The sequence below is a fragment of the Molothrus aeneus genome, chromosome 22, assembly GCF_037042795.1.
Source record: "Molothrus aeneus isolate 106 chromosome 22, BPBGC_Maene_1.0, whole genome shotgun sequence".
In the NCBI taxonomy this organism is placed as follows: domain Eukaryota; kingdom Metazoa; phylum Chordata; class Aves; order Passeriformes; family Icteridae; genus Molothrus; species Molothrus aeneus.
The window spans coordinates 3,609,235-3,634,371 of record NC_089667.1 but is presented as its reverse complement, the minus strand read 5'-3'; the positions used below and the strand labels follow the sequence as shown (position 1 = coordinate 3,634,371).

General features: G+C 59.2%; 1 protein-coding gene across 15 annotated transcripts in view; it reads left to right on the top strand.

The window, feature by feature from the left end:
• The first annotated feature begins 337 nt into the window (after nucleotides 1-337).
• IGSF9B (immunoglobulin superfamily member 9B) overlaps nucleotides 338-25,137 on the top strand; it is a 51,654-nt gene continuing 26,854 nt past the window's right edge. For 12 of the 15 annotated variants that reach the window (XR_010784914.1, XR_010784911.1, XR_010784912.1 and 9 more), the window contains exons 1-14: nucleotides 338-479; nucleotides 7,999-8,196; nucleotides 9,686-9,832; nucleotides 11,248-11,399; nucleotides 12,483-12,600; nucleotides 13,420-13,561; nucleotides 13,691-13,836; nucleotides 16,538-16,680; nucleotides 17,474-17,614; nucleotides 18,795-18,911; nucleotides 20,516-20,608; nucleotides 20,714-20,864; nucleotides 21,995-22,118; nucleotides 24,809-24,984. Coding sequence is in view for 2 of the 15 variants with exons in the window: in XM_066564443.1 (XP_066420540.1) it covers nucleotides 416-479; nucleotides 7,999-8,196; nucleotides 9,686-9,832; nucleotides 11,248-11,399; nucleotides 12,483-12,600; nucleotides 13,420-13,561; nucleotides 13,691-13,836; nucleotides 16,538-16,680; nucleotides 17,474-17,614; nucleotides 18,795-18,911; nucleotides 20,516-20,608; nucleotides 20,714-20,864; nucleotides 21,995-22,118; nucleotides 24,809-24,984 (1,912 nt within the window). In the remaining 13 variants the exon portion in view is untranslated. The remainder of the gene's footprint in view (nucleotides 480-7,998; nucleotides 8,197-9,685; nucleotides 9,833-11,247; nucleotides 11,400-12,482; nucleotides 12,601-13,419; nucleotides 13,562-13,690; nucleotides 13,837-16,537; nucleotides 16,681-17,473; nucleotides 17,615-18,794; nucleotides 18,912-20,515; nucleotides 20,609-20,713; nucleotides 20,865-21,994; nucleotides 22,119-24,808; nucleotides 24,985-25,137) is intronic. The other 3 variants (XR_010784917.1, XR_010784919.1, XR_010784918.1) reach the window with 3 other exon arrangements.

Here is a 25,137-nt window from a genome sequence, read left to right as displayed (position 1 = left end):
GCGGGGAGGTGACCGTCCGGCGGAGGTGACCGCGCCGCTCCCGGCAGTGCGCATGATACTGCGGCGCAGGGGCCCCGTGCGCGCCAACCCACCTTGAACCGGCCCGGGCCGCGGCGGCGGCCAATCACCGCCCACTCCGCCGGGGCGCGGCCAATGGGCGGCGGGCGGGGGCGGTGCCGAGCCGCTAAAGGGCGCAGGCTAGGCTGCACCGCGCGGCGGAGCGCAGGTGCGGCGCGGCGCGGGGATGGGCGCGGGCATGGGCGCAGCGGCGGGCGGCCGGCCCTGAGCCGCCCCTCCGGCCCCGCCAGCCCCGCCGAGCCCTGCCCGGCCACGGCCAGCCCGGCCCGGCCCCGCCCCGCCCCGGCCGGGCCGCCCGGCGGGCGGAAGATGCTGCGCACCGGGGGCCGGTAGTACTATGATTTGGTATGTGGCCGCTTTGGTAGCAAGTGTGCTCGGCGCCCGCGGGCTGCCCGTCCAAGGTGAGTGCGGCCGCGGGGTGTTTTCCGCCGGGGTGAGCCCGGGAGGGCCGCGCCGGGGTTTGCGGGGCGGCGGCGGGGCCGCCTTTACGTGTCCTCCCCCCCTTCTCCCGGTGTACCGGATGCGGCGGGGGGGATGCGCATGGACCGGGAGGGATGCGCGCACCGGGGGGGGCATCACGTCCCGGGGAGAGGGTACCGGGAAAGGGCTGGGGAGGAGGGTAGGAGGGGGAACTGCGGCTGCGAAGGGGGTTTGCGGGGTTCGCGTCTTCCCCGCTGCCGGTGCGGGGACCGAGCGCTTCCCGCTGCGGCGGGGCGCTGGCGATTCCTTCATCCCCCGCTGCCGGGGGGAGCCAGGAGCGCCCGGCGCATCCTCCCTCCGCAGGCTCTCGGCGGGGCTGGCCGTGACCTCCCCGAGGGCAGCGGCTGCAGCTGGGGAAGTTCGGGAAGCCGCGCTGCCGGTGCGGCAGAGCCTCTGCCCAGGGCTTGGAAATTCCCTTTGGGAGAAGGCGAGCGGGTGCGGGTCCTGGCGGGGAGGGAGCACGGCCGGCTGAGTGTCCCCGTTGATCAGGGATGGGCAAGCTTTTCTCCGCATTCGGATTTTCTTCTCTCATCCTGAGGAAGCGCCTGCGGCAGCTCCGGGGGGTGCGGGCAGCGTTTGCCCTTCCCTGCAAGGGTAGCCCGGCTGGGCAAGGAGAAATGCAGGAGGGATTCGTCGCCTTCCCCTGCAGCGCCCCGGCTGCGGGTTGGGGGGTGACTTTGCTCCCACCCCCCCGCCCAGGAGAGGCTGCCCTCCTTCTCCCCCCACTGCAGGCTGGCTGCTGTGCTGTGGTAAACTGAGGCACAGGGTTGTCCAAGGTCAGGACGGAGACGGCGGCAAGGAATAACCCTGATTTTCCTGCTCTAGCTTCTTTCCCTTCAGCTGCCAGCCCCCTCCCACCCCTCCGAGCCATCCCTGCAGGTACAGGGGAGCTCCCTGCCGCTGGTGCAACACCCTCCCCCATCTCTGCCGCTGGTTCCTCGCGGGACACACGGTTTTCCCTGCGTCCCGGTGGTCCTTTCCCGGGATGAGACCCTGGAGCCGTGCCCTGGGTGTCACCCACCCTGCCCATGGGGATGCGGTGGCTGCCGGCAGCAAGGGATTGCCTGGCTGGGAGCCACCACCACTCCCCTCCCCGTGCTGAGGGGGACGCTGCCTCGGGGGGCACGGGTGGGCTGGGAGGGGGCACCTGCCGGGTGCTGCAGCCCCCCCAGTTCACAGCGCTCCCTGAGCCCACTGGGTCACATCTCGTCCCTTGTCCTCCTCGCCTGGCAGGCGGCTCCTGGAGGCAGGGGGTGTGTGTCAGGACAGGGCCGTCCTTTTGGGGAGGTTCACGATGGGGCTGCCCCATTTGGGGGTACGTAGCCCCTCTCACCGAGCCGTGGCCGGCAGCTGCCAGCCTGAACTGCGTGCTGCAGTGTGGCGAGGCAGTGTTTGCAGCAGCTGCTTGTACAGGGATGCTCCGCCGGGGAGAGGAGCAGAGCAGCGCGTTCGGCACCTGGGAACTTGGAAATACCCTGGAGCCGCGGGGATGGAGCTCCGGAACTGGTGCCGGGGGGAGTGGGTGCCGGGAAGCCCCGGCACGGGGGTGCTGTGCGTGTGGAGCAGCGTGTACGTGATGAATGAGCGTGCCGTGAGTAATGCGGGGGTGGCTGCCGGGGGAGGGGGTGCTGCGGGCCAGCGCGGCCCCCGCAGGGGCAGGGAGCCCACGGCACTCACCCCAGCTGCTGCAGCCCTTTGGTCCCAGCACTGTCCCGTCCTCCTGGGGAGCTGTCACCCTGCATTGCTTGGGGACAGGAGGAGAGCCGGGGCTCACTGTGTACCGGTGCCCGCGCTGGGGCTTTTCCTCTTGCCATGGCCTTCCTCCCACACCACTTCCTCTTTGCCAGCGGTGCTGGCCCTGGGCAGCCTTCTTGCCTGGCTCTCCAAGGGCTTTCCAGGCGTTAATCGGCTCAGAGAGGGAAGGAGGGTGCGTTATCCCCTCTTATGGCATGGGGGAGGAGAGCCAGGACGTGACCGCGCCAGGAGTGGGTGTCAGAGGAAGGATCCGGCCTCCTGGCATTCCCAGCAGTGCCGTCACACCGAGGGGCTTTTCCTCCCTCTCCCACGAGCGTGACGCTGTGGCAGCACACACACAGTGCCTGGGGATGCTGGTGGATCGGGCAGGAGGGTTTGCAGAGCGAGGATTCGGCTCTGGTGAGGAGGCTCCCTGGGCACCGCGGCAGGCGACGCTCCTGGCGCTGACCTTGGCCGGTTGGAGGGGCTCGGGGTGGCAGTGCCAGCCCTCCATCCCCTGCTCACTCGCCGTGCACAGCTCTTGGGTTTTGACTCTTTGGCCGTGGAGGAGTCTGGACCGGGAGCCGCTGGATTTGGCACGTGTGGCTTTGGCCCCGCTGTCTTCTGGCAAGGGGATGGTTTGGCACCGGGAACAGCCAAGGGCGTTGGCCGGGCTCCCATTTCCATCATTCCCTGGAGGTTTTCTGCTCCTCTGGACCTGTTGGATGGGAGCACGCGGGGCAGGGAGGGACGTGAGCGGCTCGATGGATGACTTGGCTTGCCGGCGGGTCTTTGTGGTGATGCTTTGCCGGCTCAGTTGCCTTTTGGCTTGGAAGATGCAGCTTTGCTGGTGATGGGTGAGCCCTGCAAGTTCCTCTCCAGAGCTGTGGCAGGGTGGCACAGCTCCCGTTCACCTCTGGTCCTCTGTCTTGGAGGTCATGCCTTCACGTGGATGAGAAGCCCTGCAGATGGGCCAGCAGTGGGTCCAACCCCGTGCCGTGCCGATGGAGGAGTGCTTCCCTCTCCCTTTCCCTGCAGGAGGAATCTCCCAGGCTGGGAGCCCTGAGCGACCAGCTGGCCTTTGGAAAAACAACTCGCTTCCTCCCGCTCCTCCGTGGAGAGGCTGGCGTTGGTGGGAGGGCTGCCTGAGCCAGGAACAGCGTGATTCAGGAGCTGCTGGCGGGCAGCTCGGAGCGCTGCCTGCATCCCAGTTTCCTGCTGGAGGGCTGTGAATGCATCGGGATGGTACCCGCTGCTCCACGGGGAGGGTGGTGCCAGCCTGCATGGGGGTACTGGGGTGATGTGGGGCTGGACTGGGGGCACAGCACCCTGGCAGTGCTCTCCAGCTGCCAGAGGTCTCTTCTGGGATGGGTTTGGTGCTCCAGCTCCCACCACAGCTGCTTGTTTGTCCCTGTGGTGCGTGGAGGGAGCTCACGGGGAGTGCACAGGTAGCTGCTGGTCGTTGCTGGGAGATGATGCCTCCCACGAGGCAGCTGCCAACACCCGATGCTCAACGCCGGGCTGGTGGTGATTGGAAGGAGGGGGCACAAGGGACCCCCAGGAAGGAGTAAGGTGACCTTAGGGAAGTAATTTTCTTTCCTGCTCCATCTCCGTGCCTCTCAGAGCACCAACCTGTGCTCCCGTGTGCTCACTGAGCTGCTGCCTAGCCAGGCACATTCCCACCTGTGCCATTCCAGGGAGCAAGGACCCACTGTGGGGCTGCTGTGGGGCAGCATCCCATGCCTGCATTCCCCTTGGGATGCCAGGGCAGCTGCCTGCCTGAGGAGGGGGGTGATAGTCCCACAGGACACCCCTTGTGCCCAGGAATGGGGTTCTGAGTCCCCATCTCGCTGGGAATGGGGCACCAAGCCACCCCTCAGAGCTGCTAATCCTTCTCCTCCCTGGCCCCGTGTGACCTTGAGGCATGTCACTTGACCTGCGCATCGCCCTCCATCCATCTGGAAAATCGGGTTTAAAACGCAGGAATCGCACTGAAAGCCCAGATGCTGCTTTCCAGCTGGGGGAGGGGGTGAGGGCTGCGCTCCCAGCCCCAGGGCTTCCCCCATCAGGGGACAGGCGGGTGCTTTTGGGGGGCTCTGGATACCCCAAGATAGGGGCTGGGTTTGTAATGGGGGGTGCAACCCCTACTGGGATATTTAGGGGGCACAGAGGTGGGGGACAGGCAAACTCCCAGCACCCCACACCCTGCCAGGGTCCCTGCAGCACGTTGTCCCTGTCCCCCACCTGGGCTGCAGTCTCCCCTGTCTTCATTTCATGGCGATGGCTGCCTGCTCTCCTTCCCTGCTGGCCTCCATATGCCACGCTGGTGGCCTTGTCCTCAGAGATCCCTGCCATATCCTGCCTCCACCGATGGGAGCGGGATGTGTCAGAGCACATCTCGTCTCGGCTCACCAGGGAGGAGAGGTCCACAGGCTCGGGCCCTTGTGCCTGCTCCCTCAGCCGTCCCCATGGGGGCTCTGGGGTGGGGATAGTGCCAGGGGTGTGGGGCAGCACTGGAAATAGATCGTGGTGCCTCTGTTAGCAGGCTGCAAGGTGATGGGGGGTCAGGACAGGATGCCCTCTCTGCCCTAGAGCATTGGTGTCCACTGTCCCAGGAGGAGAAGCTTTCCCAGGTGTTAATTCCTTTGGAAACCTCTCTGAAAGCACCTGCAGGAAGAGTCCTGCTTCAGCAAGCACAGCAGAGATTCTGGATGCCTTCAGCTTCACCGAATCCTGTGGCACCTTCCACCTGTGCCCTTGGGATCGGAGGAACTGCACGCCCAGATCCAGGTGAGGGTCTCCCCCTGCTTGGCATCGCCGTCCTGGGGAGCCCCGCGGTGGCACCGTCTCGGTGGCGGCAGCCTTCCCTCCTCTCCCTTTGGGATGCTGTTCAACTCCACCTCCGCATCTTGTATTCTTGCCTCCTGGCACGCGGCATGCTTTTATTTTTCCTGGATCTGCCTGGATGACGAAGCCTGTTGATTACTTGTTTTTCTTTACGAGGCATCCCCCAGCTTCACGTGAGCTCCTGCACCGAGGCGGATTTGGGGTTCGCCTCGGTGCTGCCGTTCCCTGATGTTGACCCTGTTTCCAAACCGCAGATTCAGCCTTGAAACCTCTCTGAACTTGGCTGGGAAAATCAAGTGGGTTTAAAAATACCCCGTCTATTTGTGCTCTGTTTCTTCTGGCGTCTGCGGGTTGTTTTCAAGCGTTTCCCTACAAATGTGGGGGTGAGAAAACACTTTGAATCGAGAGCTGCAGTCTCCATTGCTCGCTTTCTTCATGGTCTGGACTTGGAAGGAAAACTTGGTCAGGGTTGGGACCCCGCAGGGTTGGTGGGTTGGGAAGTTGAGGAGACCCCAAGAGGGTTTGTGAGACATCTCCCCATTGCCTTGCTGGTGCTCTGGAAGTGGGGACAGGAGGGCACAGGGCGGGTGGCAGCTGGGCAGAGCCGGGGGCCGGTTCCCCGCCGTGGCTGCCAGTCGGCCGTGCGCTGGGGAGGTGATGCTCAGCCGTGCGTGCAATTCCCCACCGGCCCCGCGATCAGACACCGGCGCTGTGAGCTGCCGGGGATGACCTATTTTCCTGCGCCCGGGCAGCCCTGGCCAGGCGTGGGTCCGGCGGAGCGGCTGGCTCGTCCCCTCCCCGGGGACGTCACCCACTGCTCTGCCAGGGAGCCAGCCAGGGGATCCTCATGTAGTGTGACTCCCTGGCGCCCGTCCCCAGGGTGTCTGGGTGGCCTCTTGGGCAGCGGGCTTGCTCCAGCTGGGCAAACATTGGCATTCCAGGCTCCAGTTGGTGGAGAGGTGCTGGAAACCAAGATTCCAGCTTGGTAGCCCAGGAGCTGGAGCGCTGGGGCAGGTGGGGGGCTTGGAAAGGGGTTTGGGTGCTACCGCTTCCATCTTCTCCTGCTGGTGGGGAGAGGATGTCACTTTGAAGGTGATGGAAGTGCTGGGGACCTGCTCGCTCTGGCAAGGCGGCTGGGGAAGCGCGTCCTTGGATGCTCTTGAGCAGCATGTGACAGCTCTGTCCCCGATCGGCGCAGCAGGACCATGGACAGGGAGGGGGGCTCATCCAGCCCTGCAGCGCAGCCCCCCTCACCCTCTCGGATGGAGGGGTCAGGACGGGTTCTCACAGCTCAGTGCCGGGGTGGCAGGGGAGGGCTGGTACCGTCCCTGCTGACAGGGTGCGAACGGGAGCTCATCGGCGATGCAGCGCTAACGAGGGATGGAAAGGTGCAAGAGTGTTGTCGAGGCGGTGCAAAGCGTGTGCGGGGGTGTGCGTGCACACCGCACGTGTGTGCTCAGCCATTCCCCCCGCCCCGCTGGGGTCCGGGCGGATCCGTGGCCCTGCAGGACCCCCGAGCGGGGCCGGGTGCCTGCAGTGGGTGTGCAATGCAGCATCTGCTCCTTGCAGATGCCTCACAGCTCTGCACCCCCAGCCCGCTGCCACCAGCCAGCCCTCCCAGTTAAAGAGCCACCCGTGCCTGGTTTGCTGGTGGCGTGGGAGCTTGGTGACCTTCTGCAGGGACACACCTTGTGCGTGCCGTGTGCGAGCCGCGGCCGGCTCTGCCCGCTGCCCTTCCCGCGGGGACACTCGGCTGGTGGGCCCGTGGGGTGGCACATCACGGGCCTCTCGCCGGTACGCGCTTGTGCCAGAGCCAAAAATAGCCGGTGATGCTCGGTGATGCTCGGCTCCCGCGGCGGGAAGCGGTGATGTCACTCGCCGCCAATCACCGGCGGCCCCGAGGAGCAGCGCGGAGGAGTGGGAACGTGCTTCCCCGAGCATCCCTCCCCGAGCACCCCCCCGGAACAGCCAGCGGCCGCGTGTGCCAGGAAAACGGGGTCCTTTCCATGATGGGAAGGGCGATGTGGGTCTAAACCTAGTTTTGGGGACCCCCTGTTTGGCTTCCTCCCAGCCCTGGGTTTCCCTGTCTCTCCCTCTCTGAACGCCGTGCTGAGGATGCAGCTTTGCTGCTGCTGGCAGAGCGGGATGACGCCAGGCTGCAGCGAGCAGGGCGGCACAGCCGGGGTGGAGCAGCCTCGGAGCTGAGACCAAAGTCCCCTGTAATTAGCCAGCTGGGAGGAGCAGGGTGACAGACCCGACCCGCAGGTCGCAGACGGGTTTCAGGCTTGGGGCTCTCGGGGATGCCCGAGGACATGTGGGCTTGGCTGGGGCATGGTGGCTCCGGGGGCCCAGCCCACCCTGGCAGCGGCGGGAGAGCTGGGTCCGAGGGCTGGCACAGCAGAGCTGTGCCCAGGGGTCTGTGCATGCTCAGTCCTGCCCGCTGGAGGATGCAGGGGCACAAGCTAAAAGCAGCCTTTTCCCTGCCACAAGGATATAGGGTAGCCCGGATGGTGCTGCTATGTGGGGAGCAGTGCTAGGCATGCTCCGTGCTCTTCTACTGAGAGCAGGGGTCCCCAAAACCCCTGTGTGGTCACTGGGTATCACCCTTGCCCTGGTGCAGAGGTTGGGAAGCTGTCCTGGAACATTGGGGTGCTGATGGCCACTGTCCTGATTCCTGTGGTAGCTCAGGGGTGGCCTTGGAGCTGAGTGTAAGGGCTTGGGACCCTCTGTTGGTTTTGGGGCAAGGGTGAGCCATGAGCTGCCCTTGCTGGAGACAGGGGGCTGGGTATGGGCATCCTGGTTCGATGCTGGGCACCAGCAGTGGGATCAGCCACAGATTCTTCCTTCGCCCCCTCGCAGGTGCCCTCGGCTCGAGGGAGGAGCCCGAGTTCGTGACCGCTCGCGCTGGCGAGAGCGTGATCCTGGGATGCGACGTGATCCACCCGCTGACGGGACAGCCCCCTCCCTATGTCGTGGAGTGGTTCAAGTTCGGCGTCCCCATCCCCATCTTCATCAAGTTTGGGTTTTACCCTCCCCATGTGGACCCAGAGTATGCCGGTGAGTCCCGGGGGCGCAGGGGGACGAGGGGAGGGTGCCGGGTCCCGGCTGCAGCCCGGCCTGGGCCATGCAGCTCCGCTCCATCCGTTCCTCTGTCACAAACCACGCGGGCTCTGCCTCTCGTTGCTCGCTTTCCACCCAGTTGGTTTTAATTAAGCAGCAGCGTTAGGAAGCCAGCTGGGCTGCGTGGGACGGGAGCAAGCGAGGCAGAGAAACCCAGGGTGATGCGTGGTGGCGGTGGCTGCTGCTGCTGCTGCTGCTGCACCCCAGAGCAGCTGTGAGCCCAGGGAGGGGTGCTGGGGGGACACTGGGGATGGAGCCAGGGCCACGTGCTGGGCAGAGGTGACAGGTTGGAGCTGCAGAACTCATATGGCTGCTTGCCAATGTGCTGCCTGTGACACGTGGCCGGTGTCCTCTGGTGGGATCTGTGAGCTGGAAACCAGCCCTGAGAAGGTTGGTGTGGCAGGACAGACACATTGTGGTATCTCTTTCCCTGTCCTGGGAATCTTCCCTGGGTCTTAGGGGACTCTCTGCCCAAATTGCTCTCTAAGAAATGCAGCAGCAGGGAAGATGCACCAGCTGAGCCCTGCCAAACTCAGCTCAGCAATGAGCGATCCCACAGCCCGGTGGCCACTGCACCAGGGTGGAGCTTTAGGCTGCTCTGCTCCTGACCCAGTTTTTGGGGCTGTGCACAGGGTCAGCTCAGGGCTGCCCTGCTTTCTGGGAGTCTCCCAGGCGGGGCAAAGCTCTGGGGCACGCCCCTGTGCCGGCTGTGCCGCCGCCAGCCCCCGGCTGGGAGCAGAAGGCCGGTGTCGCTGCGGGCAGACATTGCTCCAGGCACCTTGCCTGGCCCTGGCAGCTTGGCTCTGCTGTCCCCAGATGGGCGAGTGTGTCACTGGCCTGGCACCACTGACCTGGCGCCACCAGCTGGAACCACACCGTGGGGACCAGCCAGCCCCAAACCGGGACAGTGCCCACACAGGGATGGGGTGTCCCCTGTGGTGATGTTCTGGGGGGCTGCTCTGGGGCCAGGATGGGGGTGTCCCCTGCAACGGTGCTCTGGGGGCTGCTCTGGTGTGGGGATAGGATGTCCCCTGTGGCCATGCTCTGGGGGCTGCACCAGTTTGGGATGGTTTGTTCCTTCAGTGATGTTCTGGGAGCTGCTCCAGTTTGGGATAGGGTTTCCCTTGCAGTGATGCTCTGGGGGCTGCAGCAGTTTGGGATGGGGTGTCCCCTGTAGTGATGCCCTGGGAGCTGCAGCAGTTTGGGATGGTTTGTTCCCCACAGTGATGTTCTGGGAGCTGCTCCAGTTTGGGATGGCTTGTTCTCCACAGTGATGTTCTGGGAGCTGCTTCAGTTTGGGATAGGGTTTCCCCTGCAGTGATGCTCTGGGGGCTACAGCAGTTTGGGATGGGGTTTCCCCTGCAGTGATGCTCCGGGGGCTGCTCTGGTGTTGGGGACACGGTGCCAACGCTGTGCTCTCCCACAGGCCGGGCCAGCCTGCACGACAAAGCCTCCCTGCGCATTGAGCAGGTGCGCTCTGAGGACCAGGGCTGGTACGAGTGCAAAGTGCTCATGCTGGACCAGCAGTACGACACCTTCCACAACGGCAGCTGGGTCCACCTCACGGTCAATGGTGAGCGGGGCGGGGGCTGCGGCATCCCTGCGGTGCCAAAATGGGATTTCTGGGGGATGCTGGATGGCTGGGGGATGCTGGGCCTCAACGGCATCTTCTGTGCCTGGCAGACACGCCAGCCTGAAGCCATCCAGGCTGGCTGATCCGGCCAGGGTGTGACTTCAAAAGGGACAAAGCTTTATTAGGGATTCCTCAGTTTAATTACACAGAGCTTGTTTAAAGGAGAGACATCAAGAACCGGGGCTGGGAATGAATCTCCTCTCAACAAACAGATCAGAAAATCAAATCTTTGTTTTCTTGAAATTCAGATTTACTCAAATTACTTTTTCATTTTATTAAGGCTGTATATTAAACTAATTAACAAATTGTCATTCTCTGCATCAGGAGAGAGATCTTTATTTTTAGCCCAGCAGCAGGGCTGTGCCTCTCCTGCTGCAGTGGGGTGGCTGGAGAGATGTGGCCACTGGCAGCTCCTCGCTGGTCTTGCCTTGACCTTGTGCAATTAATTTAACCTTTGGGGGGATAGCTGTGCTGTGGCACAGAGCAGAGCCACCTAATTGAGCCCAATTAGTGAGCAGGAGCTTTGCAAGCGGGGCTGTGCAGGCCACCAGCCCCATCCCTGCCTGCTGCCCTGCCTGCTGCTTCCTGCTTTCCCCCAACCTGCTAATGAGCTCCGAGGGCTTGGGAAGGAGGGCAAGAGGAGGAGGAAGGAGGAGGATGGCGGTGCCTGGCTCACCTCTGCCACGTGCACAGATCCTGCAAACTGCCTGGAAAATGGCCCCAGATGCCCTGTCCCTCCCCTTGGCAAAATGGGCCAGTTTTGGGGCTTTATGCAGCACGGGGCGTGCAGGGGCTTAATAACAATATAATAACCATAATCCTCCCAGCCCGAGGAATTGCTTTCAGGGTGAGGGCTGTGGCTTTCCCCCAGCGCATTACAATGCTTAATTTTCTTAGGGGGAAAATAAAAATCATTTGGGGAGAAACAAAATATAATTCCTTTTCCTTTTTTTTTTTTTTTTCTCCCAAGCAGATTAAATTGCCAACCTGTCTTCTTCTAAAGTGGGCTTTAACAACCGCGGGTAATTAGGGGCGGGCTGTAATCCTGCCAGCCTCTTTCATCAGGAAGGAGCCTTTCGGTCTGCACTGCGGTGTTTTCCCATGTTTTGACAATAGCGAGTTAATGTGCAGCGGGGTGGGGGGAGGAGAGGGGACAGGGCTAGGGTGCGACGTGGCACCTCTTGGTCGCTGTCCCCAGGGACACCCCTGTCCGTGCAGCCTTTGTGGCGGTCGCAGCCCTGCCGTGGGGATGTGCAGGGCATCCCCTGTGTGCAGGCAGCAGCGTCCCCTCTGTCCCCGTGTGCCCCCAGCCCCGGAGAGGCCACGGGTGACGCGGTGGTGTGGTGTGTCCCCAGCTCCCCCCACGTTCACGGAGACCCCGCCGCAGTACGTAGAGGCGAAGGAGGGCAGCAGCGTCACCCTGACCTGCATGGCGTTCGGGAACCCCAAGCCCATCGTCACCTGGCTCCGAGAGGGAGACCTTTTGGGTGCCAATGGCAAGTACCAGGTAGGTGGGGGTGGGCTGCCGTGGGGGCTCCTGGGCTGGCAGCTGGCAGGGACAGTATTGACGGGACCACGGTGGCGGCGGCTCCGCTGAGCCTGGAGCCAGCCGTGCTTTCTCAGCACTTCTCCTTGGTGAGATGCCCATTTTCCCCCACCCCATCCCTGCTGAGCAGCAGCCTGTAACGCTGCCAGCCCTTGGGTGCAGGCTGGAGACCCTCTGAGTGCTTGGGACAGCCCTGCTCCTGTACCTGACCTGCTCCCTGCAGACCCAGCCCAGGGGCCAAGACCCTGGAGGTGTGGTGGGGGCTGCAGCCTGGGGTAGTGTCCCCCCTGGCAGGGCTGGGGCAGGGCAGGATTGAGCAGGGAGGATTTCCCCTCCTCCCCTCCCCTTCAGGACCCTTTTTGCATCCCAGAGGCTCCCAGGCAGAGATTCCCCCCTGAGCTGTAATTGGTAAATCAGGCATTGGAATCAGCGCAGGCACTAATGAGAGTAATTAGGAATCATTTGTTACTAATTGAAATAGAAGGATGAGGCAGAATGAGGTGGGGGGGGAAGCCTGGCTGGGAGGCCTCCCCTGTGCATGGGGGTGCTGCTACCCCAAAAGGTGACAGTCCCTTGTCCATCCTTCTGCTGTGTCCCCAGGGGTATCCATCCACTCCTCTTCTAGCTGAGAGGTGGCCCCACAGGGAGGACAGTGGCCAGGCTGGGGTCTCCCCTCATCCCCCAGCAATGGAGCAGGTCCTTGGGGGGGCAGGGAATGCTCCAGCAAGGCTCCTTGTGCAGCTCCAATGGTGCTGGGGTGCTTGGCAGGAGCGATTTGGAGCCTGCTGCCTGCCAGTCACTTCAGGGAGACGAATGTGCTGGGATGGTTATTTATTTATTTCATGATTTTTTTTTCCCTTCCCCTTGGCGTCGAGCAGCAAGGCGTGTGTTGGTTTATTAATATCCCACGTCTTGCAGAGCGGGGAAACCCGTCTCTCATCCGGCCCCGAGAGCGCCGGCAGCTCTGCCGTGGGAAGCAGGGAGGGCCTCCCCCATCCCCCTGGGGGTCCCTGCCCACGCTCCAGGGTCTTCCCTTGTTGCCAGGTGAGCGACGGGAGCCTCACGGTGCTCTCGGTCAGCCGGGAGGACAGAGGTGCCTACACCTGCCGGGCCTACAGCATCCAGGGCGAGGCTGTGCACACCACGCGCCTGCTCGTCCAAGGTGAGACCTTCCAGCTCCTCAGCATCCCCTGGGAAGCCAGGATGGGGGGCATTCCACAGGTCCATGGTGTCACCTTGGGGTGACCCCCCAGGCCTCTGTGCCTGGCTGCCCCTGGCTCTGCATCCGGTTTGTAGGATGGAGGAATCTGCTTAATTGGGACGCGGTGGTGGCCGTGCTGATGAGCAGCCAGGCCCTGATGGCAGCTCGGTTTTGTTTGGGAAGCGGGGAAAAGATTGAGGCTGTCATGAAGCGCCTCGTCAGACAGCGGTGATGCATGACAGGCCTCCTGCTCCTTGCTCCCTCTCTTATTAAATAAATCTTTAATTAGGTCAGCAGCTACCGGCAGAGAGAGGAGCGCGGGGTGTCCTCTGCTCTGCTTTTGTGGCAGTGGTGAGCTGCTGGCTCCTGGCAGTCTGTTCCCCCTGGATTTTTCCTGTGGGTGATACTCTCCTCCAGAAGTGCTGGGGATGAAGGGAGGTGTGTCCTTGTGTGCCCTGGGAGAAGCACCATGGGCGTGGATCCTCTCCTCAAAGCTGTAGAGATTAGGAAAGCACTGGGAATAACAGGGTCACTGGTCAGCCGAGAGATTAGGGAAAGGGCTGGGAATAACAGGGTCACTGTGGTTCTCAGTCAGCCCAGAGATTAGGGAAAAGGTTGGGAATAACAGGGTCACTGTGGTTCTCAGAGGATCGGGGCCAGCCCTGCCCCAGAACCCTCCAGCAGCTCCCAGCCAAAATGCTGTGATGGAGCTGAACCTGAGCAACCTTTGTGGGGACACCTGTAGTGGTGGGAGTGACACCTTCCTCTTCCCCCCTCCAGGACCTCCCTTTATCGTTTCCCCTCCGGAGAACATCACAGTCAACATCTCCCAGGATGCTCTGTTCACCTGCCAGGCCGAGGCGTATCCCGGGAACCTCACCTACCTGTGGTACTGGGAGGAGGAGAACGTCTACTTCAAGAAGTGAGTTTATAGCTGGTGGGGCAGCGTGTTCTCCTCCTCCTGCTGCTCCTGGCTTGTGCTGGGAGCTGGGATTGTGCTGGGCTTTGCCTCTGGCTCTCCTCGTGATCCTCCTCTCCTCTTCTCCTGCAGTGACTTGAAGCTGAGGGTGCGGATCCTGATCGATGGGACGCTGATTATTTTCCGTGTCAAACCAGAGGATGCTGGAAAATACACCTGCATCCCCAGCAACAGCCTGGGCCGCTCGCCATCAGCCTCTGCCTACCTGACAGTGCAGTGTGAGTGTGGGGATGGGGCTGGCATTGATAACACCTGGCTCCCAGGCAGCCCCACAGGCTCTCTTGTCCTGGTGTGACACTGGGAGAGTCAGGCTGATGTGACAGCAGCCTTTGGATGAACACGGAATCATCCTCAGCAAAAAAGCTTAAGAGCATCCCACGTGGGCGTGGGAGACAAGAAAGCAAATGGTCTGAGCAGCCTGAGTGACACTGCTCAGCTGGGACCGGCATCCACCTTGGCTACAAGTGTTTTTTAATTAGGTGAGCGTGACTGTGTTCACAGGGGTCTTAGGTTGAGGGAAGAGACGAGGATTTGACTCCATGCTTCAGAAGGTTTGATTTATTATTTTATTATATATATTGCATTAAAACTATACTAAAAGAATAGAAGAAAGGATTTCCTCAGAAGGCTGGCTAAGAATAGAAAAAGAAAGAATGATAACAAAGGCTTGTGGCTCTGACTCTCTGTCCGAGCCAGCTGGGCTGTGGTTGGCCATTAATTAGCAATAACTAACATGGGCTAATCAAAGATCTACTTGTTGCATTCCACAGCAGCAGATAGTCAATGTTTACATTTTGTTCCTGAGGCTTCTCAGCTTCTCAGGAGGAAAAATCCTGAAGAAAGGATTTTTCATAAAAGATGTCTGTAACAGGTGAGCATCATCCCATGGCGGCTGCCTCACCGTCCTCACCCTGCTGGGGTGAGGTGAGGGCTCTCAGTGCCGAGGTGTGGTTTTTTTTGGTGTTCATTTTGGGGGTTATTCCTGTGTTGTGGCCGTTCTGCGAGCTCGGTGTGTCACATTCCTGGGGCGGTAAGCGATCTAAACAAGCGCAGGAGAAAGGGCTGCAGCAGGAGCGGCGCCTCCCACGCTCGCTCGTTCTGCAGGAATCCCCGGGCGGTAATGGGTAGTGTGCCACCGGCATCCTGTGGCATTCCCCTGTAATGGCCTCAATTGCCGCCGCTCCAATTGCAATATTGCTCTGCTCCGAAAGACTTCGGCGTTTTTATTTCATAATGAAAGACAGGCCTGAGCAAAGTGGGCTCTCAGCGTGGGTTTTCCAAGGCTGCCTTAAAGCTGCTGCTGCCTTTAGACCTGGTGCTGGTTAGTGGGGAGCCCAAGAGCCGGGCTGGCAGGTCCCTGTGGGGATGGATGAAGGGGCAGAGTGAGCAGGGGGATGGTGTGAGTAGTGCTGTGCCCAGGCACAGGCGTGATTTGGGGCTTGGATGTTCCCAGCTGGGTGGCTCTTGGGAAAGCCTGTGGCCTCAGGCCATTAAATCTGCCCTGCCTCTAATCCAGGGCCACTTGTCAGGGCTGATAGCTGTTAAAAATAGCTCTAATGGCAGGGAGAACAGGCTCGGACAATCTGCTGCTCAGCCAGGCTTCAGCACAGGGAGGGGTGCTCGGTTTTTGGTGCCACAAACCCTTTTCCTCCTGAGCAAACCTTGTCCACACCGGGGTGATACCTCTGGAGGGACCTTCCCATCCTCTGAAAGCAGATGGGGACACAGCTCTGGGTCATTAGTGGGCTGGGCTGGCCCCTGGCCAGTGACCTAGTAGTGAAAGGCTCGATCCCATTACCCTCTCCCGCACTGCTGGAGTCCTTGATTACATTTCCTAAGAGGTGGAGTTAAGCAGAGGGGGGTAAAGCCTGCTCCATATGTGGCGCTGGGCAATCTGGGTTATGGTGCCACTGCCGGGGGCGAGCGGTTTTGGGGAGTGGTTGGGGTGACCTGCTGGGAGCAGAGCTCCCAAACTCTGCTGGTTTTGCCCCAAGAAAGCAATAATCTTCCATCTTCCACATCTTCCATGCCTTCCTGTTAAGCACCTTAATGTTTACCCTCCCAATTTGCATCAGCAGTGCAGGGATGCTGCACCCCAAAACTCCCACATTTATCCCTTAATGCAGCATAAGCCCCATCAGGATTTTCCCATAACCTCGTGCTGCCGGTGTCTAGACGAGATTGTAGAAATACTCACTCTTCTTATTAAAAATAACATTTTTTTAAAAAGCTTCTTATTAAAGAAAGTCTAGATTCTCTTCAACCCACTCGCACTTAATTAAAAAGCTCTTAGAAGTGCTGTTAATGACACATTCTAGACTGGAGGATTGCGAGACACCTCTCTGCGTGGGTGGTGCAGTGTGGAGGGGGGGTTAGATACGTATTTTAAGGTTTTTGCATCTTGGAAAGGGTGAGGTGGCTGCTGTTCAACATGACCCAGCCTCAGTGAGGCATGAGTATAAGCAGATACGGGAGGTAAAGGACTTGTGGCAGCCTGGACACAGATCCCTTTTCCTATCTGTGTGTGTTTTAAGGCTTGGCAGTTGAAATAGGTTTGATTGCTTATATGTAAAACCAGGCTGTGCTGGATGTTCGTCACACCTGGCACATGTTGTGCTGTAATGGAGCAGCAGGATGCAAGTTGGTGTGGAATTGGGAGCAGGCATATCTCCCATTTCTTCTTAAATGCAATCTTTAATGACCCCCAGGTAGGAACACCCCGGACATGAGCAAAGCCTTCCAGAAATACCAGGTATTCCAGAGGATTTGTGTGTAGCAAGCCTGGCTTAACAACCTGTGGGAGCCAGGGTGGTGCTGGGTTTGGAATTCATTACAGAAGTGAGGCAGATCCTCTGAAGCCAGGCTGGGAGGAGAGAAGGGCTCTCTCCCCGTGCTGATGTGGTGCTGCTGCCCTCCCAGATCCTGCCCGTGTGGTGAACATGCCCCCCATCATCTACGTTCCCATCGGGATCCACGGGTACATCCGCTGCCCTGTGGAGGCAGAGCCACCGGTCACGCTGGTCAAGTGGAACAAGGACGGGCGTCCCCTGCGAATCGAGAAGGTACCAGAGCCCCCAGGGAGCAGGGGACAGGGGGGCACAGAGGGCTCGGACCCTCATGTCCTCTGCAAACACCAGTGAGCACCACCAGGCACCCTGTGGGTCCCTTTCTGTTGGGAGAGAAGAATCTCGTGGATGGGATGACACTGCTTTTCCTTGTCAGCTGTGGGCAGAGTTAATTCCAGTATTCCAGTTCTTGTATGGAGCCCACAGTGCCTGTGGACATTCTGTGTCTCCCACACCTGATGCCTTCTTCCCCCTAAAGTCACCTCCCGATGGCCCTGCTTTATTTTTCCAATGGCAACTGGTGGTTAAAAGACCCTTTTAACAAATCTACATCTTCCCCTAATCATGGTTTGATAGTCTGAGCAAGGATATTAGCCATTAAATATTTAAAGAAAACGCTCAATATTTTAAATTTTTTGCTTAAATATTAACGATTTGAAGTTTTAATTCCATTTAAAGTTGTTGCTGCTGTGGCCTCCTGGTCCTTGGTGCCCTCAGCTCTCCAGGTAGAGATGTCTTGCTGACTCCAGAACAAGTCTTATTTAGTGTTAGATTCTGATCTTAAATCTTTTGGGCTACACGAAGGTGCCTGGCTGTGCTTGGACAGGCTGATGTTGCCCAAGTTTCCTCTCTCTACTGTTGAGGAGATGCTTTGGATGTTGGGAGTGGGATTGGGCATCTCCTGGAGATGTGACAGCACCCTGGGCATGGGCGGGGGCTTGGCTGAGGGGGAAATAAGGAGCTGTGGTGGGTGTTGGCTAAGTGATCTCCCTGGCTCTCCCTGCTGCAGTATTCTGGCTGGAACCTGCTGGAAGACGGCTCGATCCGGATCGAGGAGGCCACTGAAGATGCTCTCGGCACTTACACCTGTGTGCCTTATAACGCCCTGGGTACGATGGGCCAGTCTCCCCCTGCCCGACTGGTACTGAAGGTAATCCTCTGCCAAAATCCCCTGGGTTTGCTGGGAGCAGTGTCCTCCTGTGCCAGGAGCAGCTCCTGGGGCTGTGTGGGGAAGAGCAGAGGCTCCAGGGTGAGGGAGTGTCTGTGCTGTGGTTGGAGTTGTGCTTCCCACCGGCCCAGGCAAACCCCCAGGGCACCCTGTCTGGTGTAGCTGGAAATATCCTGCTGGAGCAGCAGTGCGGGTTTTGACACTGGACTGGGGTAGTTTGAGGAAACATCTCCCTGGAATGTCCCCTTTGCCAAGAAAACACTTAGCCCTGCTGGCCCGGGCTTGGGTTCAGGAGGATTTTCATAAATGGATGATTTGAGCTCCACGTGCTCCGGCTGCGTGCGGCGCCTGGGGCGCGCTGAGCTCCCAGTGCAGTTCCTGGTGCAGCTGGGGTGGGAGCTGCTGCCTCTTCCCTCCCTGAACACGGAGTCCTGTGCCTGGGAGGGAGCTGTGGTGATTCATGGAGTCTCGGCGAGGTTCAGATGATAACGCTTTGTGTACCAGACACGCGCATCCGCCGGGGCGGCTGCCGGGGCGAGGAAATCAGGTTGATGGCTGATGTGATGTGGGTGGGTTTCTTCCTGTTTCCAGGAGGTAAAAAGCAAGATGCTGCTCAGCCTGGAGAAGTTGCGTGGAGGTGTCAAAGCAGGCTTCCTGCAAAGACGGCACCTGCAAGGAAGCTGGAGAGGGATTCTTTGTCAGGAACTGTAGAGATGGGACGTGGGGTAATGGGGTCAAACTTAAAGAGGCAAAATTTAGGTTAGATATTAGGAGAAAGCTTTTCTGTGTGAGGATGAGGAGGCCCTGACACAGGTTGCCCAGAGAAGCTATGGCTGCCCTATCCCTGGAAGTGTCCAAGGCCAGTTGGAGCAATCTGTGACAGTGCAATGTGTCCCTGCCCATGGCAGAGTGGAATGGGATGAGCCTTAAGGTACTTACCAACCCAAACCATTCTAGGATTCCATGATTCTTTGGACAGAATCTTCCTCCAGGTGTAATTTGAGCCATTGAGGCTCCTTAGCACACGTTCTCCGCACAATTTTCCTTGCAATGCCTCAAGCTTGCCCAGAATGGGGATTGGGTGGGTCTGGAAAAGGTTTGGTTTTGGTGATGGGAGTTTGGGCAGGCTGACACTCGTTGTTTTTCCCTTGTTTGGCTGCAGGACCCCCCCTATTTCACGGTGCTACCAGGCTGGGAGTACAGACAGGAGGCAGGGAGGGAGCTGTTGATTCCTTGCGCTGCTGCCGGAGACCCCTTTCCCATCATCGCCTGGAGAAAGGTACCCGGCCTGCCAGACAAATCTGCAGTGCCTTTGGCTTTTGGTGAATATTGCAGACAGAGAAGCCACACTCTGTCCCGGTAAGAACAAACTGCAGGTACAGCTGCTTCGCTTTGGGCTGAGCCACTGCCGTCCTGTCCCGCAGGTGGGTGGGGGAAGCCCGGCTTGTGGCCGCCCAGTAATCCCGGGAAACCGACACGGCAGCATCCGCAAAGCTGAAACACTGCCCCCGCCCCGGCCCCTCCTCTGCCTCGCCAGCACTGCCCACAGGACGCCCTCCTCCTTGCCTGGCTCCCAGGTGTCACCAGCGGGACGTGGCAGTGGTGGCAGTGCCGTTGTCGCAGCACACACCTCCTGTGGAGGGAGGAGATGTGTCACCGCAGCACATCAGGGGTCTGGACCAGTCAGCAGCTGCTTTACTGCCCTGTGACTTCAAAGAGCCTGGGAAGAAGCTGTTTTTATGATCCTGAACTGGATATAAAGACTTCATGATGTCCCTTGTCATAGAGCAGGGTGTGGTGGCACAGCCTGGGAGCAGCGAGGGCTTTCCAGTCCTCCTGCAGCCTTTCCCTTGCTTCCCACCTTTACTGCTCCCATAGGAAAGCCACTGTACAGGAGACCTCCTGAGCTCTTTGTTGTGCTGTCAGGAGCTTCCCTCCAAGCCTTCCACGCCCTTCTTAGGGCTCTTGAGAGTGATCTGGGTCCCTCTGTCACCCAGCGGGACCATCCCCAATCTTTGTGTCTTGAGCTGCTGCACCTCTGGGTCCCTTTTAGCAGCACGAGGAGGACCGTGACTTGTACACATTGCAAGTGACCTGCCTAAAGCTTGTTGGCTGTTTAGTCTTTTTCTCCATCTTATTTTTCTTTCCATGCCCTCACCAGTCTCAGCCAGGTTTCTTTCCAATCCCATTTGTGCCTTCTGGTGGTCCTCCTCCTTTTGTGGCTCTGGACTTATCTCCTCCAACTCCAGTTAGGGCTGGCTTGGCCTGGGCTCAGTTTGCCAGTGGCAGAAACCAAATTCCTCCCTCCCCATCAGCCCACCAGTGCAGACCAGCCTCTTGAAGTACTCCTTGCCTTGCACTGTAACCCAACGTGTCCATGGGCTCCTCTGCTCCTCCTTCTTTGCATCAACCTCTGGGTCCTGGTGATCAGCAGAGTCCCCCACATGAAGAACAGCTGAAGAAGACTCAGGACAATGTGGAATTTGCACAACTTTGGCTGATGGGCATAGATGAGTTGTTACAAGATCCATCTTTCCGCTCGGCTTGAGAGATTCCAGGCACCTCCACGCACGCCATCCTCCCACATCCCCACGGGACCCTTGCTGCCCAGACTCTGATGTGAAGGGTCCTGCCTCTCATCTGCTGCTAACTGAGGCTGAGGGGCAGTTTGGGCATCTCCTGGGGCAGCCTGTGCCTTCCCCATCCCGGGAGGGGGTTTGCTGGGATATCCAGTGCCCGTTCTTGCAGCAGTTTCAGCTTTGGATGCCGGAGGTTGAGCCCTGGCGCGGGGCTCGCTGTCCGTGCGAGTGCCGTGGGGTTTCCCGCTGGTGTGTGAGCGCTGCCAGCAGCCTCCTGACGCATGCCTCTCGCGTTGCCCCCCAGGTCCTCTCGGAAACGGGGGAACCGTCTGCCTTGCCACGATCGGAGAGCCCGGATCCCCTGCCGGTGGCCGGCGGTGTCCCCTGGGCCGCGCAGGTAGCTTAGTGACCCCGCCGCCGCCTCGCCCTGCCCCACCACCCGCTGCTGAGTCCTGTTCTTTCTCTCTTTGCCTGGCTCCCCCCACCCCGCTCCCTGCCCAAGGTAGGGAAGCCCAGCAGGAGCAAGCACAACACGCTGCCCGGCGGGACCCTGCAGATCCGCTCCCTCGGCAAGGACGACCACGGCGAGTGGGAGTGCGTCGCCACCAACATCGTCGCGAGCATTACTGCCAGCACCCACCTGACCGTCGTAGGTACGGGCAGGGGGGGAAAAAGGGGCCTGGGGAGAGCCCCCCGGGCAAGGCAGGAGGTGGGCATGCTCCCCACAGGTGACAGGACAAGGGGGAGTGGCTTTAAGCTGAGAGACGGGTGGTTTAGATGGGATATTGGGAAGAAATTCCTCCCTTTGAGAGGGTGGTTAGGCCCTGGTGCAGAAGCTGTGGCTGCCCTATCTCTGGAAGTGTTCAAGGTCACGTTGGACAGGGCTTGGAGCAATGGGGTCTACTGGAAGGTGTCCCTGCCCATGTCAGGAGGGTTTGAGCAGCCATCCCTTCAAGTTCCTTCCAACCCAAACCACTCTATGATATTGGGAAGAAATTCTTCCCTTTGAGGGTGGTGAGGCCCTGGCACAGAAGCTGTGGCTGCCTTATCTCTGGAAGTGTTCAAGGTCACATTGGACAGGGCTTGGAGCAACCTGGTCTACTGGAAGGTGTCCCTGCCCATGTCAAGAGAGTTTGAGTAGCTGTCCCTTCAAATTCCTTCCAACCCAAACCACTCTATGATTCTAAGAGCAGTGTCTCCTTTAAATGTTATTTCCTGCTGGAGTTGCCTTTCTCTGTGCTGTTATGGCCACCTGCCCTCTGCCATTTCCAGCAGAAATGGCCTTGGCCATTTGTGACCGTGTTCACAGGGGTCCGAGGATGAGGGAAGAGACGAGGATCTGACTCCATGTTTCACAAGGCTTGATTTATTATTTTATGATATATTTTATATTAAAGCTATACTAAAAGAATAGAAGAAAGGATTTCCTCAGAAGGCTGGCTAAGAATAGAAAAAGAAACAATGAATAACAAAGGCTTGTGGCTCGGACAGAGGGTCTGAGCCAGCTGGGCTGTGATTGGCCATTAATGAGAAACAACCACATGAGCCCAATCCCAGATGCACCTGTTGCATTCCACAGCAGCAGATAACCATTGTTTGCATTTTGTTCCTGAGGCCTCTCAGCTTCTCAGGAGGAAAAATCCTAAGGAAAGGATTTTTCATAGAAGATGTCCGTGACAGCCATTGGCTTGGTGCAAGAGGAGTCCCCTCAGGCCGTGTTTTGGGAGATGACCCCTTGCAGCCGTGGTGCTGCTCCCCTCTAAGCTGTCCCCTCTCTGTGCAGGGACAAGCCCTCACGCCCCGACCAGCGTGCACGTGGTGGCCGCCATGACCTCAGCCAACGTGTCCTGGGAGCCCGGCTATGACGGTGGATACGAGCAGACTTTCTCAGTTTGGTACGGCCCTCTGTGAGTCATCCTGGCATGCTTTGCTCTCTGCTTCTTTTCCTTCCTAGCCGACCCGAGCTTGGAGCAGCCGGGGGGAGGAGGGTGGGGAGGGTGGTGTGCCCAGCTCTGTGCCCGTGGGCCTTGCAGGGCTGAGCTCCCCCAGGGCTCCTCCGACAGATGGGTGGTGGTTGTGGTGGTGGTGGGATCGTGCAGTTCCTGTATTTTCTCTCCCTTCTGTGCTGGCCACTGCCTCTGTCTGCCCCAGCAGGTTTTACTCTGCTTGTGGTACACAGGAGATGCTTTGCATTCGTGTAGCTGTGCCTCTGGCATCTAATTTCATGATAAACTGTTTATGAGGCTTAACAGCCAGGGAGAGGATGGAAAATGCAACCTTTAGAGAGTGTGTCCTGGAAGAGCTGTGACTAAGCAGAAATGTTCTCTCCTTGCTCTGTGGCTCCCTGGGGGTGGTTAAATCCCAGCTGAGATCATGACCAGCCACTGTGAGATCCTGGCACTGGGGCTTTGCTCCCATAGCTCCTGTGCTCCCAGCACCCAGGTGCATCCCACCTTCCTGCAGCAGGGCCAGGCTCAGCCCTGTGCCTTTCCCCTGGGGCAGGGGAGGGAGAAATGTAGCTGCAGCAGGGCTGGGGTTTACTTTGGGCTCTGCTGTTGTCATCTTCTTATAAAGAATCATCCTTGGAAATGTGGAGGGGGTGATGTGTTCCCTTTCCATGCCTGGGCTGGCATTCTTCAGCCTTTCCTCTCGCTCTCTCCTTCTTTCCTTGCCTTAATTTGCCCTGATGGAGGCTGCTGATAGAGAGGAGAGAGGGAGATGCTGCCTGTAATGATTTCTGCTCTGCTCCAGCCTGAGGCTGGGCTGTCTGTCTGGAGATGGAAAGAAGGAATGGATTGAACAGAGAGAGGGGAAATGAGGGAGCAAGCTGAGCAGTGCAGACCTTGCTTTGATGAAAATGTCCTTGGGAAGGAGTGGTTAAACCTCTCTGCTCTGGCTGCATCAGCAGCTGCTGCTGCTCTTGCTCTGCAAGCTACTCTCAGATTCCTGCCTCCTCGTGGCTCTTCCAGACTGCACAGGGAGAGAGCAGCCAGCAGGGAAGGGTGTTTGCACCAAGCTTGCATTAAGGAATTCACAGGGAGCTGTGGGGACTCAGGATAGGGAGGCAGTGACCTGCCTTGCCCTGACCCTAGGGCGTGATCCCTGGGGGATGTGCTGTTCCCTGGGCATCCGGGGCATCTGGGGCACAGCTGGCTCATGCAGTGCCATCCAGAGTGCCATCCATGTGCTTTCCTCCCTGCTGTGGCTGTGGGATGCTCAAGCAAAACAAGGCTCCATTTTCTCTGGATTCGTGCTCTCCTCCTGCCTCTGCCTTTGTTGAGGCTGGAAATGCAAACCCCTGTCCCCAGGGTGGCCAGGGCCAGCACAGCATCCCAGCTGCACCACGTCCTCCCTCAGCCAGGGGGTTCTCCCAGTTCAGTGCTGCATTTACCCCCTGCTTTCCCCACCCTCAGCCCCTCTCTCGTGTGTCCCTGCCTGCAGCAGTGCCAGGAAGGAGGGATGTGAGGGCAGTGGGATTAAACACTGCAGGGACACTGCCCAGGAGAGGGGCTGCCCTCCTGCCTCTGCCAGAGTGGAGGGGGGTGCTGGGATCTGCAGTCCCAGCTGGAGCTGCACTGATCCAGAGGCTTTCCCTGGGTTTGGCAGAGGCACACAGCACATGCATGGCTCTCCACAGACCTGCTCGTTTCCATTGCTGCTGCTTCTCTGCCTCACTTTCTGCTCTCTGGACAGCAGCAGTATTTCTCTTTCCTCCATCTTTTCCTGCTGGGTGGATTCACCTGGCTGTGTGCTGGTAACTGCGATGTGCCCCCTTACCTGTGCAGGACAGACCATCTGCACCAATCCTTCCCAAATTTTCCAAGGACACCACCAAAACCTGCAGCTGAGGGCTCAGACTCCCTAAAACATCTTCTAACACGAGCAGTATGGTAGTCATGCAGTGGTGCTGCTTTGGGATGTGGGATCCTGGTGGGATTAATGGCTTGTGGAGGTGGCACTGGGATGGCTCTGGGGGCATTTTTCACCCTGGGGTTGTGGTTAGACCCCAGCAGAAAGGTTCTGTCCTGCACTCCCTGCCAGTGCCTCTGCTGCTCTGCCAAACCCTGAGTGGTGCCCCAGGCTGTGCTGGCAGCCCCCGACTTGTGCAAATGTGGCAGAGATGGGGATTTAGTTAAATGTCTCTCGTGGGATGACATGTACAGGGCTACAGCTGAGGGAGAACTTGGCTCTGGCTCAGGAGATGTCGAGGTATAAATGGGAACAGGGCCTGTCTCCTGCGTCAGCCGTTCCCTTTGCAGCACTCACCAAAATGCTCCAGCTCCCACTTTTGCCCGTGGGAATCTGGTGGAGATCACGTCAGAGCGGGGCTGTTGGCACTGCTGTTATCCCTGACCCAGCTCAGGGCAGAGGGGAGAGCTCGTGGCAGTGCCCCTGAGAGCTGGTGGGACACCAGGGCATGGCGTCCTTTGCCAGCTCGTGGGTGGTGAGTGGCTGCCCCATGTCCATCCACATCACTGCTGTCAAACCAAACCATCGCTCAGGAAAGCTCCATTTTTGCATAAGAAGTTAATGCTGCCTCTCTGTCCTCCCTGTCAAAGACACCTTTCCCTGAGGATGCTCCCTTTTCTCTTGGCAGGATGAAGAGAGCCCAGTTTGGACCCCATGACTGGCTGTCTCTCCCTGTGCCAGCTGGTTCCAGCTGGCTGCTGGTGGATACCTTGGAACCAGAGACTGCCTACCAGTTCAGTGTCTTGGCTCAAAACAAGCTGGGCACCAGCTCCTTCAGTGAGGTGGTCACTGTGAACACTCTAGGTAAGTCCTCCTTGGGAACAGGGGAGGGATCTGGGAGCTCTGTGTTGCCTTCTCCATGTTTCCTGTCTGTTGGAGATGGAGATGGAGATGAACATCATCAGCAATGGTTTCCAGCCATGTTGGGGATAGTTTGTGGAGGGTCCTGAATGAAGC